The following is a 14,875-nucleotide window of genomic DNA, read 5'->3' as shown; positions in this document are numbered from 1 at the left end:
CAACACTAAGAGTGATGAGGTTAAAGGTTGGGGGATGGTCCTGGCTGACAGAGAAGTGAAACTGTCAACAAAACATTATGGGAACGTTTATTTCCAGGATTAAAACATAATTGAGAAAGCATTATACTAGTCCCCCTAGTGCATAGAATACACCTACAGAGGAAGGGAAATGGGTCTTGAGCTTGTTTACAAAAAAATGTGTGAAAATGCTTGACACATAAAACTGGCATAAAATACCAAAGAAAAGGCTTTCATTCATATTCATGTCATGGAAATTGTAAACCTTTTCCGCAAATACACATGAGAAATAGATTGTAATATTCATAGCTCTGTTTTTCTTTTTTCTAGAACTTCTCCCCTCAGATGTCTGGTGGCTATAATGATAAAACTCCTTCCATGCCTGTTCCTGGACCAATGGTAAGACGCACACACACACACCCAATCATTTCACCATCAATCATGGAGATGCCGTATCTGACCCTGCCTCTGTTTGATTGACAGGGCCCAATGGGACCCCGCGGACCCCCTGGATCGGCCGGTTCTAGCGTAAGTACGCCGCTTCCTTCTTCTTCAACGCAAAATGTTTCATAGTTGAAGCTGGGAGGATAGAGGAGGGATAGCACGTGCACACTCATACATCATCATGACATCACTTGTGACATCTCCTCGGTGCCCAGTTCACACAAAACCATCACCAAACTCTTATCACACTCCTTTTCCTTTCACTGCATTGGAGTTCATTTCCAAATGAAAACTACAATAACCCAAAATAATTTCTAATCTGATTATTATTTTAGCTGTTAAAAAATGAATTTCAGCTAACTTAACTAGCTTAAGTTACAGCTAAAGTCTAAAGTTTAAAATGATGCTACTGTTCCCACTCGAGTCAGATGACAGCAGCCATGAAACAAAGATACCCCCCACTGAAACACACACCGAAATGCATGTCTTTACAATAACTTGGTTGGATTTACACCTAATAGAGATAGTTGTCAATTTATTTAGTCATGGTGTTTGATGTGTGTCTCCACCTACAGGGACCTCAGGGATTCACCGGCCCCCCTGGTGAGCCTGGAGAGGCTGGATCTTCTGTGAGTATTAAGAACACATTGAAACAGATACACGCCTGCATTGCGCCTCGGTAGCCTGTGGTCATTCTCACCTCTGTGTCTCTTTCTTTGCAGGGTGCCTTGGGTCCCCGTGGCCCCGCCGGCCCCTCTGGAAAGAACGGAGAGGATGTAAGTCGACTGGATCTGCTCGTATTCACCATCTCCATCTCAGCATAGAGTGAAGAATGACTTACTCACTGTGTTCACCCCCTTCACTCTTTATCTTAGGGTGAGTCTGGCAAACCTGGTCGCGGTGGTGAGCGTGGACCTTCCGGCCCACAGGTAAGTCATCATGGCGGTGTAATTGTTATTCCTCGTGAAAAAGAACACAGAGCCGTGATAGATATATAAATAAAATCTCCTATCTCTTTCCCTCAGGGAGCTCGTGGTTTCCCAGGAACCCCCGGTCTGCCCGGCATCAAGGGACACAGAGTGAGTCAGAACTCCCGACTGCCCGTTCAACAAACAAACAGTATGGCATCTCTTATAACTGTGGACTTAATCTGTTGCTATGTCTCTCCATCTCTGTAGGGATTCAGTGGTCTGGATGGTGCTAAGGGAGACAATGGCCCCGCTGGTCCCAAGGTGATTGCCCGTCTTTGATACCTTGCTCCTCCGCGCTACGTTTCAGTGTAGAAAAATGCTAATTTTGCAGTACTAACGGTGGCGATAGTGACAGAAGTAGTAGTTTAATAATAGCAATGGGTATAGTAGTCGCAGAACTAGTTATTGGCTAGCAGCAGTCATATTGGCTAGTTATTGGTTAGCAGCAGCCATAATGGCTAGTTATTGGCTAGCAGTAGCCATATTGGCTAGTTGCATTAATATTGAAAAACAATGCTACAGTTTCTATCGTTCTTAATGCCTCACCTGCCTGTGTGTTTATGCATGTTTAGGGAGAGGGTGGAGCCTCCGGTGAGAATGGAACTCCTGGTGCTATGGTGAGTAAAACAATCACCCCCATCTCTGCCATGTAGTTTCCTTCTTGGATTTTGGATAGCTGACTGACTCTTTGTGTCTCTGTTTCAGGGACCCCGTGGTCTGCCCGGCGAGAGAGGCCGCAATGGTGCTTCTGGAGCTGCTGTGAGTCCACACATCCACACACTCGCTAACAAATACTTGAATGGATCAGCCAGTCGGTCAATGAACAGATTAATCAACCAATCATGTTTGTCTGTGATCTGCAGGGAGCTCGTGGTAACGATGGTTCTGCTGGTGCTGCCGGACCTAATGTGAGTCTTCCATTTTACTCAAATTTTATACTGTTCTCAGAACAAACATGTTTGTCCTTTAGTAGCAATTTTTTATGTACAACTTCAAGTGACTCCTAGTTGTTTAAAACCCCAGGGGGATTCTCAGACAGGAAGCACAAATAAAAAACATTTTCTTTCCCGCTATAAAATCTGTCTGTCTTATTGTTTTCTCCCAGGGTCCCACTGGCCCCGCTGGACCTCCCGGATTCCCCGGTGGCCCCGGATCCAAGGTACAACAACGACCATTATGATCCACAGCAATAATCTTAAACAGCCTCCATTTTTTTATATCTTTCATCTTCTACATCTTCCTTAATCTTCCACGGCTTTCACCATCCAAAACAACACCACACGTATCCTATTTCATCTTCTTAAGAGAGCTTGCAGCAGTCACTGGAAAGTTACTTTCATCTCCTAACATATGTGACCTTTCATGTGGTCTTTGAACAGGGGTAACACAGGGTGGGGGTCGTCCAACCCGCACAGGAATTCTGTTCCATGTCCCGATTACATACTTACATTCAAAGTCTAAGCGACTTTGGGGTTTGTAGCATGCGAAAAGTGACCTCATATTAATAACTTAGATTGTGAATTGTAGATTTTCTTCTTTTATTTTGAGTGTGCTGTTAATGGATTATATTAGCCTACAGTAGCCCAGAGGTATTAGTAATGAATCTTCCACCCTAAAATATTTTTTACTTATTTATTTTTAAGATTATACTTTGTGTTTGTTAGGTTACATTTCTTGTATCAACTTCAAAGGTAGTAGTAGTATATATTAAAACTGGATGATATTACTATGTAGTGTGGAGTTTAGATTTAATTATCTGTACAGATTATGGAATCAATCAATCAATTATGTTTTATTGATATAGCACCTTTCAAATAATTCGAATGCAATCCTAAGTGCTTTACAAATGATTAACAAGACGAAAACAAAAAACAGCTGGCGTTTTAATCATTTTAAAACTTTGACTCCAGTATAATGCAAAATACAGTCCTCTGTTGTCCATTTTCATATTTACTTTTCGACATGATTTGCATCATAATCGTATTTTTCATCCCTCTACTAGTCTTCCACCATGAAGAAACCGCTATTGCTTTGGACACTGATTGTCTGACTGCTCTTCTTTTCCTCCTCTACCCAGGGTGACGCTGGAAATCAGGGTGCTCGTGGATCCGAAGGCCCCGCTGGATCCCGAGGCGAGCCCGGTAACCCCGGACCTGCTGGCCCCGCAGGACCCTCAGTAAGTACAAACAGTAACCCCTCTATGACGGACTGTTCAGGTTCTCGATAAGATCACCTTATTGATGATATCATGGCATTTACATCATTCCTAAGAATCTTCTGGTTGATGAAAATCTCTTCCCTTCTTTCTCCTCTCAGGGAAACTCCGGAATTGATGGAGGTGCCGGAGTTAAGGGAACCCCCGTGAGTATCTATCTCAACACAATTACCTCGTGAGCATGACAGGGTTGAGGATTCGAATCCCATCCTGGCTCAAAAAGGTGTTGTTTCACAGCAGCATAGCATCAAAGACTGGCAGTGCAGCATGATGTGACCGTGTTGCTGCTGTGTGCTTCCGCCCCCTGCAGGGTGCTGCCGGAGTTGCCGGAGCTCCCGGTTTCCCCGGACCACGTGGACCCCCAGGACCTCAGGGTGCTGGCGGTGCCCCTGGATCCAAGGGTAACAGTGTGAGTAAAGCTTTCTCAGAAAAAACGAACCAACGCCATAAATAGTATTTTCTGTCTAGAGTCTGTCGCCTGTAATGGACACGATTAGAAATAGTAATTCATTCCAAACATAGTGAATTAAAAGTAAAACTGCTGAATCACAAGTAAACATTGTTTTACTTTTGTTCCGTAGCAGTGTTTTGTTTGTTGTTCACAGCTTTTTGTCTATTTTTATTGTTCATTTATTTGTTGAGATTTGTCTCAGTTGTGCTTATTTGTTTGCATGTTTGTTTGATTGATTTTGACCACTGATGTCAGTTGTTGATTTGGTATCGTTTGTTAATGTTTGTTTATTGGCTCGTTTCCCTCAGGGTGACGTCGGTGCCCAAGGATCCAAGGGAGAGGCCGGTGCCAAGGGAGAGGCTGTAAGTTGAAGTTCACCACAGTCAGAATGGAGCATAGCTCCGTAATACACACATGCACGAATACACGTTCCATCTCTAATGCCATCCGTGTGTGTTCGCGTGCGTGTTCTCCAGGGAGCTGCAGGAGGTGCCGGAGGCCCAGGACCATCTGGTGAGGAAGGCAAGAGAGGAACCAGAGGAGAGCCTGGTGCTGCAGGAGCCCGTGGAGCTCCTGGAGAGCGAGTATGCATCTCACTTTCCACTATAATATACTGTATGCTGTGATATTTTTTAATATTAAGTGTTACTGGTAAGAAATGTGATTGAGTTGCCCTCCAGTGCAAAAATGAATCTCTTATTTATTATGAATATATAAATGAGGGAAAAGGTCGAAATATGGCCTACCTATATAATACAAGTATACATAGTGTAGGCCACAAATGACACAGAAGCCCTTTTGGCTTAACAGGAACATCCAAACACACTCTCTAGGGCCCCCTGCTGGCCAGATATATGAACTGTAAATGCAGGAACAGAGCATAATTTCCAGATATTTGGAAAAATTATTACTGACACAATATTTGACATGTTTTGCGCATAGAATGTGAATACAGCTCATGCTGCCACCAGGGAGTGGCATGATCATGTCATCACGACATGAGCCTTCCTGATCTGGCCCACAATACATCATGCCTGACATTTTTAAACAGTTTAGACGATACAATATCATTCAACCAAGGTAGAGCGGCATTACACATTGTTGACATGGACTTACTTGATGGGAAAGGACAGGGCACATTAAGATTATGGCAATAGCCCATCCCTGTCGAGATACAGTGTCCACAGTGTTGTTCATAGAGCTAAGAAACATGTGCTTGATTCTCTCTACAGGGTGGCCCTGGAGGTCGTGGTTTCCCCGGTTCTGATGGTGCTTCTGGAGCCAAAGTGAGTATAAAACACAAACACACACATTCGATACGTCCCTCTTTTCCTCTTACAATCATGGAGATACTTCAGATCAGATTTGATTGAACTAATCTTTGCCTTTCTACCTCTCTTCTCTCTCTTTCTGCCCCGTCATAGGGTGCCAATGGCGAGCGCGGTGCCCCCGGTGCTCTTGGACCTAAAGGTTCAACCGGTGAGTCTGGCCGCACTGGTGAGGCTGGTTTGCCCGGAGCTAAGGTGAGATTTCCTACCATAATTATCAGCGACATCATTTATTCACTGCACAGGCCGTCCTCTGACCTCTAAACCTTTGCTCGTAGGGTATGACTGGTAGCCCTGGCAGCCCTGGACCTGATGGCAAGTTGGGACCCGCTGTAAGTTCACGCTCAGGACAATACGTTTGATTTTCATCTCATCAAAACACAGATATGTTGTGTTAAATGAATCCTTCATTATTCCTCCTCACCAGGGAGCCACTGGACAAGATGGCCGCCCCGGACCCCCTGGCTCTGTTGGAGCTAGAGGCCAGCCTGGAGTCATGGGATTCCCCGGACCCAAAGGAGCTGCTGTGAGTAATGGGTCTCAACTGCTACAAAGTATCATGGATCATTGGTTTTTAAGTGAGTAGACTACTGAGAAGTAGCCATCCCTGCTAATAGTGCTCTTCTACTTCTGTCTGTAGGGTGAGGGTGGAAAGCCTGGCGAGAGAGGAGTACTGGGATCCACTGGCCCACTTGTAAGTTGTCTACACTTTGCTTCTCTTTGAATCCACTGTACTCTACTGTTTGTTGAACCTGTGTGTCTGAAAGCCTACCATCTCTCTACCCAGGGTGCCCCCGGAAAGGACGGTGACATTGGTGCTCAAGGCCCCTCTGGACCTGCTGTACGTAAAACACACACATGCCCACATTGACACCCGCCTCAAAAGCCTGATGGTCTCACACTACAAACCACACTTAAAAGCTACTGACAACAAGTGGTACCCACACCATGCATTACTCCTGGCCACATTCTGTTAGCTCCAATAGTCCTTCTCCTGTTCAACCTCAGGGTCCTTCTGGTGAGAGAGGAGAACAGGGAGCTGCCGGACCTGGCGGATTCCAGGGTCTCTCAGGACCCCAGGGTGCCGTTGGTGAGAGTGGAAAGCCCGGAGAGCAGGTACTGACTGAAATATGGTTGATTTAAATACGTGATCAAATTGATACTGTTATACTGGGAATTAACGTATGAATTGCCTCTCTGTCTATCTAGGGTGTGTCCGGTGAGGCTGGAGCCACAGGACCTGGTGGAAATAGAGTAAGTCACTTATTATCATTGTCATGTTCCCAGTTACTCAGCAGTCTGCTCCCAGCAGCATCCATTAATGAAGCATCTTTGGAGAGTTGTCTAAGTAATTCAATTGTGACAAACCAGGCTACAAACAACAAAAGTTGAGTGAACATTGATGTTAATGCTATCAGGCTAAAGATAGCTAATAACAGGCTAATGCTAATGGGAAGGACTAAACACAGATGACTCATGACTTCTTTGACCACTCTTGGACTTCCATTTCAAATTCCCTAACTCTCTGCCACCCCTTCCCCTCAGGGTGACAGAGGATTCCCCGGTGAGCGCGGTGCATCTGGTGTTGTTGGACCCGCTGGTGCCCGTGGATCCGTCGGGTCTGCTGGAAACGAGGGTGCCAAGGTAAACCTCACGAGATGTGAAAGAAAGAAACACTTGATAGCCTGTTCTCATTGATTGTTGAGTAACCCTACTACTCTTGTTTTCTACCCCTTCGTCCTCTTCCCCAGGGAGATTCTGGAGCCCCCGGTGCTCCCGGAAACCAGGGTTCTCCTGGACTCCAGGGAATGCCTGGTGAGCGTGGAGCTGCTGGCCTTCCAGGACTGAGGGGAGACAGAGTGAGTCGCCACAACAATATTCCTAGTACTCCCAATATTCCCAGTATATAGGATTAGTCACTACTGAAGTACCCTAATGAGAAGCCTGACTCACGCAACACCATCCACAGTAGCTTTCCAGTATATATATTCCTCACTCCCCCTCTCCATCCAACAACCAAGGGTGACCAAGGAGGCAAAGGTGGTGATGGAGGTCCTGGTAAGGATGGCCCCCGTGGTTTGACTGGACCAATTGGACTTCCCGGACCCGCTGGTTCCTCCGGAGACAAGGGAGAGCCTGGCGCCTTCGGACCTGTCGGACCTGCTGGAGCTCGCGGAGGCCCTGTAAGTACCTGTCCATCTGTTCTTCTCAAGAGTGAAAGAGGAAGCTGCTTGGAAATCACTGACTGACTTTTCGTCTTCCTCCTCTTTCTCAGGGAGAACGTGGAGAGTCTGGACCACCTGGACCTGCTGGATTTGCTGGACCTCCTGTAAGTCACTTCTTCATGAATGTCCTGGGTCCTCTCACCAACTGTTTTTCTTTAGCTTTTTACTGATCCTCTCGCCCCATCCACCATCATTTCACCACAGGGTGCTGATGGACAGCCTGGTGGTAAGGGAGAGTCTGGAGATAATGGTGCTAAGGGAGATGCTGGTCCCCCCGGCGCTGCTGGACCCACTGGTGCCCCTGGACCTCAGGTTTGTCAACATTTAAACTTCCTTATAGAAAATCCCATAATTCAGAGTGAACATTAGAAGTTGAGGCTATATTGCCTGGTACTGGTTCTCCGACATTGACTGACAATTTGTTGTGTCCTTTCAGGGTCCCAATGGAAACACCGGCGGTAAGGGAGCCCGCGGAGCCGGTGGACCTCCTGTGAGTCACCTCGTCTTTTCTGTCCTCCTTTTCCTTTAATATATTTACTTTTATGCTGACTTCAGCTTCAATTACTAGATCAGGAGCATCATAAGCAGTAGTGTAGTGGTCAAAGGTAACGGTTCCCATGGCCATAGCAGAGAGAGAATTCTGGAGACAATCCACTGTCAAAACATGTTTTATTACAGATGTATTACTTATATTGCAAATTGTTTAACATTGTTTAACATTCATCCCTCTTTATTTATTGATTGTACTAACATGATACGGCCATTTTTCCAGTCACAGTCAGCTAATTGCTCTCTCTCTCTGTCCCTAGGGTGCTGCTGGTTTCCCTGGTGCTGCTGGCAGAGTTGGACCTCCCGGCCCCTCTGTAAGTCTTCCTTTGATGTTACCAGCACTTATTGTTCCTGTGGCAGGGCCCAACATCCTCGATGGTTTTCAGCAATGTTGCGTTCATCCCCATAGGGCAACTCTGGACCTCCCGGACCCTCTGGACCAGCTGGCAAAGAGGGACAGAAAGGAAACCGTGGTGAGACTGGAACTGCTGGTCGCCCTGGTGAGATGGGTGCTGCTGGACCCCCAGGACCTGCTGGAGAGAAGGGTGGCGCTGGATCCGAGGGAGCTCCTGTAAGTTATAGTAAACCATCAAAAGAAATTAGAGCCCCTTCCATCTCAATCTATCACAGAACCAAATGATTGGTTGCTAGAAAGAAAAACAGCGTGATTTGATTCCAACTAAATTATCCTCTTTATGTAGTAGCATTGAATTAAGTTTCCACATTTTCACTGACAACACACGGACATTATTTAGCTTTCCGTTGTTGTTCCTACACCTTGATGTATAATCTATATAACCTCTTTAACTTTGTCTCTCTCTCCACCCCTGCAGGGATCTTCTGGAATTTCTGGACCTTCAGGTATTGCTGGACAGCGTGGTGTTGTTGGTCTGCCTGGACAGAGAGGAGAGAGAGGTTTCCCTGGCATGTCCGGACCTTCCGTAAGTTCCTGTTATTACTCTACAAACTCTACTCTACAAAACTACAAACTGCACAGTGGAGCTGATGTAACCAGAATACCCAAACGTGTTTAGCCAGCCAATATGATGTTTAGAATCAAACATCACTCCAAATCACTCCATAAACTTGAATATATTAGAAAAGTAACTGTGGTTGCTAGGACTGGACTGACTTTGCCCGTGTCACCCACAGGGAGAGGTTGGAAAGTCTGGACCTTCTGGCCCAAGTGGTGAGCGTGGACCCCCCGGACCTATGGGACCCTCTGGACTGGGTGGAGCCCCTGGTGAGCCTGGACGTGAGGTATGAAGTAACAATTGCACCTGTACACTAGCTATCTGTCTGACTTTTGTATACTGCTGTAGGTGTTTTCTAAATAGTTAACCTGCTTTATGTTTGTGTTTTAGGGAAGCCCCGGAAACGAGGGATCATCTGGTCGCGATGGAGGTGCTGGATCCAAGGTGAGTTCAAATGACATCATCGCTAAGTCACCAACACCAGATGGATTACTAAACAGGCAACTACAAAGAGACACAAAAAGACACATAAAGAGACCAAAACAACTTTAAAGAGATGCAAAACAGCTGCAAAGAGACACTAAGAGACGATACCACTATATATTGGGGCAAAACACCCACAAAGGCTTGGGAAGAATCAGCTAGGTTGACCTGAACCTAGGTAAAGCAGCCTGCAAGGTTATTTAGCAAACAACATGCTAACTACAGTGGCTTCTGCTAGATACAGTGATGCTTAGTTTTGCACCTGCTATGGTTAGTAAGCTGAAATCTAACATTATCACACACAATCAGAGCCAATTCTGTGTCTGAAATAAATTCTGTTGACATGATAGAAACACCAATGTGGCTGCCAGAAGACAGAGTTATACCTGCATGTAATGTTCTATATAGCCTAGTCAGTGGCCTGTTTCACCAAATCTTGTATATCTTGTATAATCTTGTATATGTTTATTTAGACAAAATCGAAGGCAAAAAAAACTATGTGTGATCCAGGCAGATAGTTGGTTCTATCTGTGCGTTTTTCACCACAGCAGCTTGTAAGGATATTAAAGCTGGTTAAATAGCATTATTTTGTGTTTGCATTTTAGGGAGACCGTGGAGAGAGCGGCCCATCTGGAGCCTCTGGTGCCCCTGGACCCTCTGGTGCCCCCGGACCCGTTGGACCCGCTGGAAAGAACGGTGACCGTGGACAGACTGTGAGTGACACCAAAACCATTTTTCAGTTTAATCACTGTGCTTTTCTGAAAATATCTTCAGTATACATTACAGTATATGTCAATGGGAAACAGCCATTAATAATAGAGCTATTGTAGGTGTAAGCATAGATTGTGTTTCGCTGCAACCTGCCTTTACATCAAACTGTTTTTTGTATGCTTCAGGGACCTAGTGGCCCCTCTGGATCTGCTGGCCCTGCTGGACCTCGTGGCCCTTCAGTAAGTAACAACCTTTGCGCCATTAATAAAAACAAACAATAGAATAGATGGAACAGCCAAAGGCAAAACAATGCTCTTCATCCCCTTCTTACCCCTAACAGGGAGCTCCTGGACTTCGCGGAGACAAGGGAGAGGGTGGAGAGGCTGGAGAGAGAGGCATGAAGGGACACAGAGGATTCACTGGCATGCAGGGACCTTCTGGACAATCTGTATGTCACTTCACACTCACATCTACACATATATAACATAAACAACATACAGACTTTATTTCTAACTAATGTTTCTGTTCTGAACCCATAGGGATCTTCTGGAGAGCAAGGACCCTCTGGTTCTGCTGGACCCGCTGGAGCTAGAGTGAGTTAACACACCACACAATATTTTAGTGCTTGGAGTCGTTTTAGATGTTTTGCATTTTAATATTTGGTCTATCTGTCAGTGTTTGGAGGGACTTTGACATTCAGAGACTTTCCCTTTATGCTGTTTGCAGGGCCCATCTGGATCTTCTGGATCTGCTGGTAAGGACGGTATGACTGGCCTGCCTGGACCCACTGGACCTCCTGGACCTCGTGGACGTTCTGGAGAGATGGGACCCGCTGTAAGTCTGGCTGTCTAACTATCCATCCACTCCTCTGTCTATTTACTTTGTGTCTTCTAAGGGAAAATATAGATTGTGGTTTGCTAGGCACACCACAAAGCCTCTACGAGCACTGAAATAACCAACTTCTTCTCTTCCTCCTCTTGCCCGTCTTCTCTTTCAGGGTCCTACAGGAGCTCCTGGACCTCCCGGAGCACCAGGTGCCCCCGGTGGCGGATTCGACCTCGGCTTCATTTCCCAGCCTCAGGAGAAGGCCCCCGATCCCTTCCGCATGTTCCGTGCTGATGACGCTAATGTTCTCCGTGACCGCGACCTGGAGGTGGACGGCACCCTGAAGAGCCTGAGCCAGCAGATCGAGCAGATCCGCAGCCCTGATGGAACCCGCAAGAACCCCGCCAGAACCTGCCGCGACCTCAAGATGTGCCACCCTGACTGGAAGAGCGGTGAGTTTTTACCTGACAGCTGTTGATCAATCCAAGTGTAGAGGAGGATTGGAGAATCTAAACTAGCATACCGGGTTTTTCTAAACTTTTCCGCTCCTGACTCCTTGTTCTCCAGGCGAGTACTTCATCGACCCTGACCAGGGCTGCACTCATGACGCCATCAAGGTCTACTGCAACATGGAGACCGGAGAGACCTGCGTAACCCCAACTCAGCCCGAGGTCGCCAAGAAGAACTGGTACATGAGCAAGAATATCAAGGAGAAGAAGCACGTCTGGTTCGGAGAGGCTATGACCGATGGCTTCCAGGTAAACATGCTGACTCAACCAAACTGAGCACTTCCTCACTCCTTGCTACAAATCCATCCCTACTTGCCTTCTCTTTGGTCAACTTCCCTCTCAATTCCTCCTTCCTCTACCCCTCCTCTCATTTCCACTTCTCGCCCCTCTTTTGTTTCCTACTATTCCTCAACTCGACCTTACCTCTCCGCTTCTTGTCCCTCCAGTTCAGTCAGTAACATCTCCCCCTTCCTCTTTCCTACACAGTTCGAGTACGGCAGCGAGGGCTCCAAGCCAGAGGATGTCAACATCCAGCTGACTTTCCTGCGTCTCATGTCCACTGAGGCAACCCAGAACGTCACCTACCACTGCAAGAACAGCGTCGCCTACATGGACGCCACCGTCGGCAACCTCAAGAAGGCCCTGCTCCTCCAGGGCTCCAACGAGATCGAGATCAGAGCCGAGGGCAACAGCCGCTTCACCTACAGCGTCCTGGAAGACGGATGCACGGTGAGAAAATCTTAAGTTGACACTCTCATGCCAATCCCACTGACAGCTGAGTGAGCTTCAAATGTTAAATCTTCAAAGTTAGGAATGACCAGTAGGTCACAATTCAGCAAGCTTATACTTTCCCTGATGGTATAGACTCAGTGGTTTCAAACATGCATAACAGCTACTGTAGCTAGTCTTTCTGTTCATGGGATTTGAACAAAAGTTCAGGCAGAATTGGAGACATTTTCATATGTCCTGTGCTAACCATGCAGCGGCCAATTTGAATGGTGACCCTAACTCCCCTTTCTTCTTCTCTCCCTCCAGTCACACACCGGTACATGGGGCAAGACAGTCATTGACTACAAGACATCGAAAACATCTCGCCTGCCCATCATTGATATCGCTCCTATGGACGTTGGTGCTCCAGACCAAGAGTTTGGCCTTGAAGTTGGACCCGTCTGTTTCTTGTAAAAAGAGAAATCTGGACTTGAAATTGTTGTTGTGTGTGTGAGTGTGTGTGTTTTAATTTTTCTAGCAGTCATCTCTCTCTAAAAAAAAGCCCACCAAAACATTTCTCTAATGCCATTTTTCTGAAAAATCTGACCCCTCGTTCCTGATTCTACGAATTTCCATTCGGCCATTGTTCCGATGGTCCACTTTGCCTAAAACCTGCACTTCAACAAGATGGCGGCGATGCGGCGGAATCTGCATCGCCGCGTTTGGGACCACTACTTTTTTTTCGTTTCTGACTCTTGTTTTTTTTTTTTTTTTTTTACCATCACCAACACCAAGGATCCTGTAGAGAAGACATTTTGTTTCACTGGCAACAAGAAAATAATATATGCTTCTGTAAAGTGTAAAAAAAATTGACTTCCCCTCTTCATCCAGCCATACCAGGCTTCTCTGGAGTTTACAGAAACACACAGGTGACTTTTGTATTTTTATACACCACTGTGGCGAGAGGAATGAAAGGACAGTCCCCAACAGACAGAACCCAATTGCTTTGTACCACATTTCAGGTGTTGATGAATAAACGGTGAAACTGACAGCCATGTTTGTCTCTGTTGTTCTGCCCCCCCTACCCCGTCAACCTGGCACAGGCAACACTGAAAACTCCCCCCTCCTCATCCGCTGATTTTGTGGCTGTTGTGATTTGTTTGTTGTTGTGGTTGCTTTCTTGTTTGTTCCTTTCTATTACTCCCTTTTTCTTTTTTTTAAAGAAAAGTCACATTAAAACCACCAGCAGAGAAACATGGGTTTCAACCTCTTTTTTGAAAGTTGTGAAAGAAAGATCCTATGGCTTCCTCAGAAAAGCAAGGAATATCAGCTGTATAAAAAAAGGGTGGCCCAGTGTTTGTGAAGTGAAGCCTGCGTTGGGGGTAGTCGACTTTTACCAACACTTTAGCAGAAGCGGATACAGCTAAAATTAAAGGTGCTATACTTTCTTTGAGGTCTCCTGGCTGTCCAGTACGGCTATACTGTTGTGTAGTGTTACGGTCACTCTGGCGTGGCAGGGCCCTCTTGGTGCTAAAACGAAACCGCCGTTTTTTATTTGCTCTTGGCGCCCAGAATGAGACAGACTTCTCTCTTTTCCAACCACGGTCACACTGGCAATCGAGCCTCTTGCTCTGAGTTCAAAGTGAAGTGCGGATCCGCATCTTTTCTTCTCACACTTTTTGGTTTCATGTTTTTAAACCCCAACCTCCACCTTTTCTGTCCTCCAAAAAAACATCCCCCCACCCCTTTCATCCACACATCTGTTGTAGTTTGTTTCTTGTTTTCTTGTGCGAAGGTTGAATTTTCTCAACAAAAAGAAAAATTGGAGATCTATTTTATTTTTTTCAAACAATGCACAGAAAGGAACGAGTTTGTGAGATAATGCAGACAGACACACCCATGGGGGGGGGGAAACACCACAAGGATCTGTACCTATTTTGTATATGTATAATAAATTGAGATGTTTTTAATTATTTTGAATGCTGAAATAAAGCATGTTAAGTGGTCTGACATTTGAATTCTGACTAATTCCCTCATTGACTCACTGACTGCCCCCTTAGGACTTGAATTACACAAGGTTTTCATTTTTTTACTGGTTCACCAGTTATACAGTGACTTGATCTGTGACATTAATGCAAACAATCTCAGAAATGCTTGCTAAATCTCTTGGAAGTGCTGATCCCAACTGAGACAGAGTGTGTGGAGAAGAGAAAAAGATGCAACTGAGACAAATCCCAGAGAGGGTCTTTACTTTGTTTTAGGAGCTAAATCAGGTCTTTCGGTGTCCCTGTTTGCTTAAAAAGCTCACACTGGATTGGCAAATACTTTGACATGCATTGTGACATTTTGCCTGGAATCTGAAAATCTCTTAATCATTGTTTCAAAAAATATATATATATAGTCAGCCTCCTCTCTGGTCTGAAAACATATGCCACGCTCCTCACTCGGCAGCAGTGTATTGGTC

The 14,875-nt window shown here is 45.8% G+C and overlaps 1 protein-coding gene across 1 annotated transcript; it reads left to right on the top strand.

The window, feature by feature from the left end:
- Positions 1-348: 348 nt before the first annotated feature.
- LOC306797534 (uncharacterized protein) lies at positions 349-14,429 on the top strand (the record flags this gene model as incomplete). The annotated part of the gene is made up of 44 exons (XM_079297456.1): positions 349-417; positions 502-546; positions 1,038-1,091; positions 1,185-1,238; positions 1,338-1,391; positions 1,488-1,541; positions 1,641-1,694; positions 2,006-2,050; positions 2,139-2,192; positions 2,297-2,341; positions 2,539-2,592; positions 3,511-3,609; positions 3,750-3,794; positions 3,959-4,057; positions 4,408-4,461; positions 4,576-4,683; positions 5,332-5,385; positions 5,524-5,622; positions 5,706-5,759; positions 5,855-5,953; positions 6,068-6,121; positions 6,215-6,268; positions 6,436-6,543; positions 6,637-6,681; positions 6,973-7,071; positions 7,179-7,286; positions 7,449-7,610; positions 7,703-7,756; positions 7,857-7,964; positions 8,089-8,142; positions 8,462-8,515; positions 8,611-8,772; positions 9,035-9,142; positions 9,354-9,461; positions 9,566-9,619; positions 10,264-10,371; positions 10,555-10,608; positions 10,710-10,817; positions 10,909-10,962; positions 11,096-11,203; positions 11,367-11,646; positions 11,762-11,952; positions 12,190-12,432; positions 12,739-14,429. Coding segments are annotated over 44 exons (3,918 nt in total), but the record flags the coding sequence as incomplete, so codon positions are not given.
- Between the last annotated feature and the right edge of the window lie 446 nt (positions 14,430-14,875).

Source organism: Melanostigma gelatinosum (genome assembly GCF_949748355.1).
Source record: "Melanostigma gelatinosum genome assembly, contig: scaffold_189, whole genome shotgun sequence".
Classification (NCBI taxonomy): Eukaryota; Metazoa; Chordata; class Actinopteri; order Perciformes; family Zoarcidae; genus Melanostigma; species Melanostigma gelatinosum.
The sequence above is the reverse complement of the archived record's forward strand: the minus strand, read 5'-3'. Positions and strand labels throughout refer to the sequence as shown.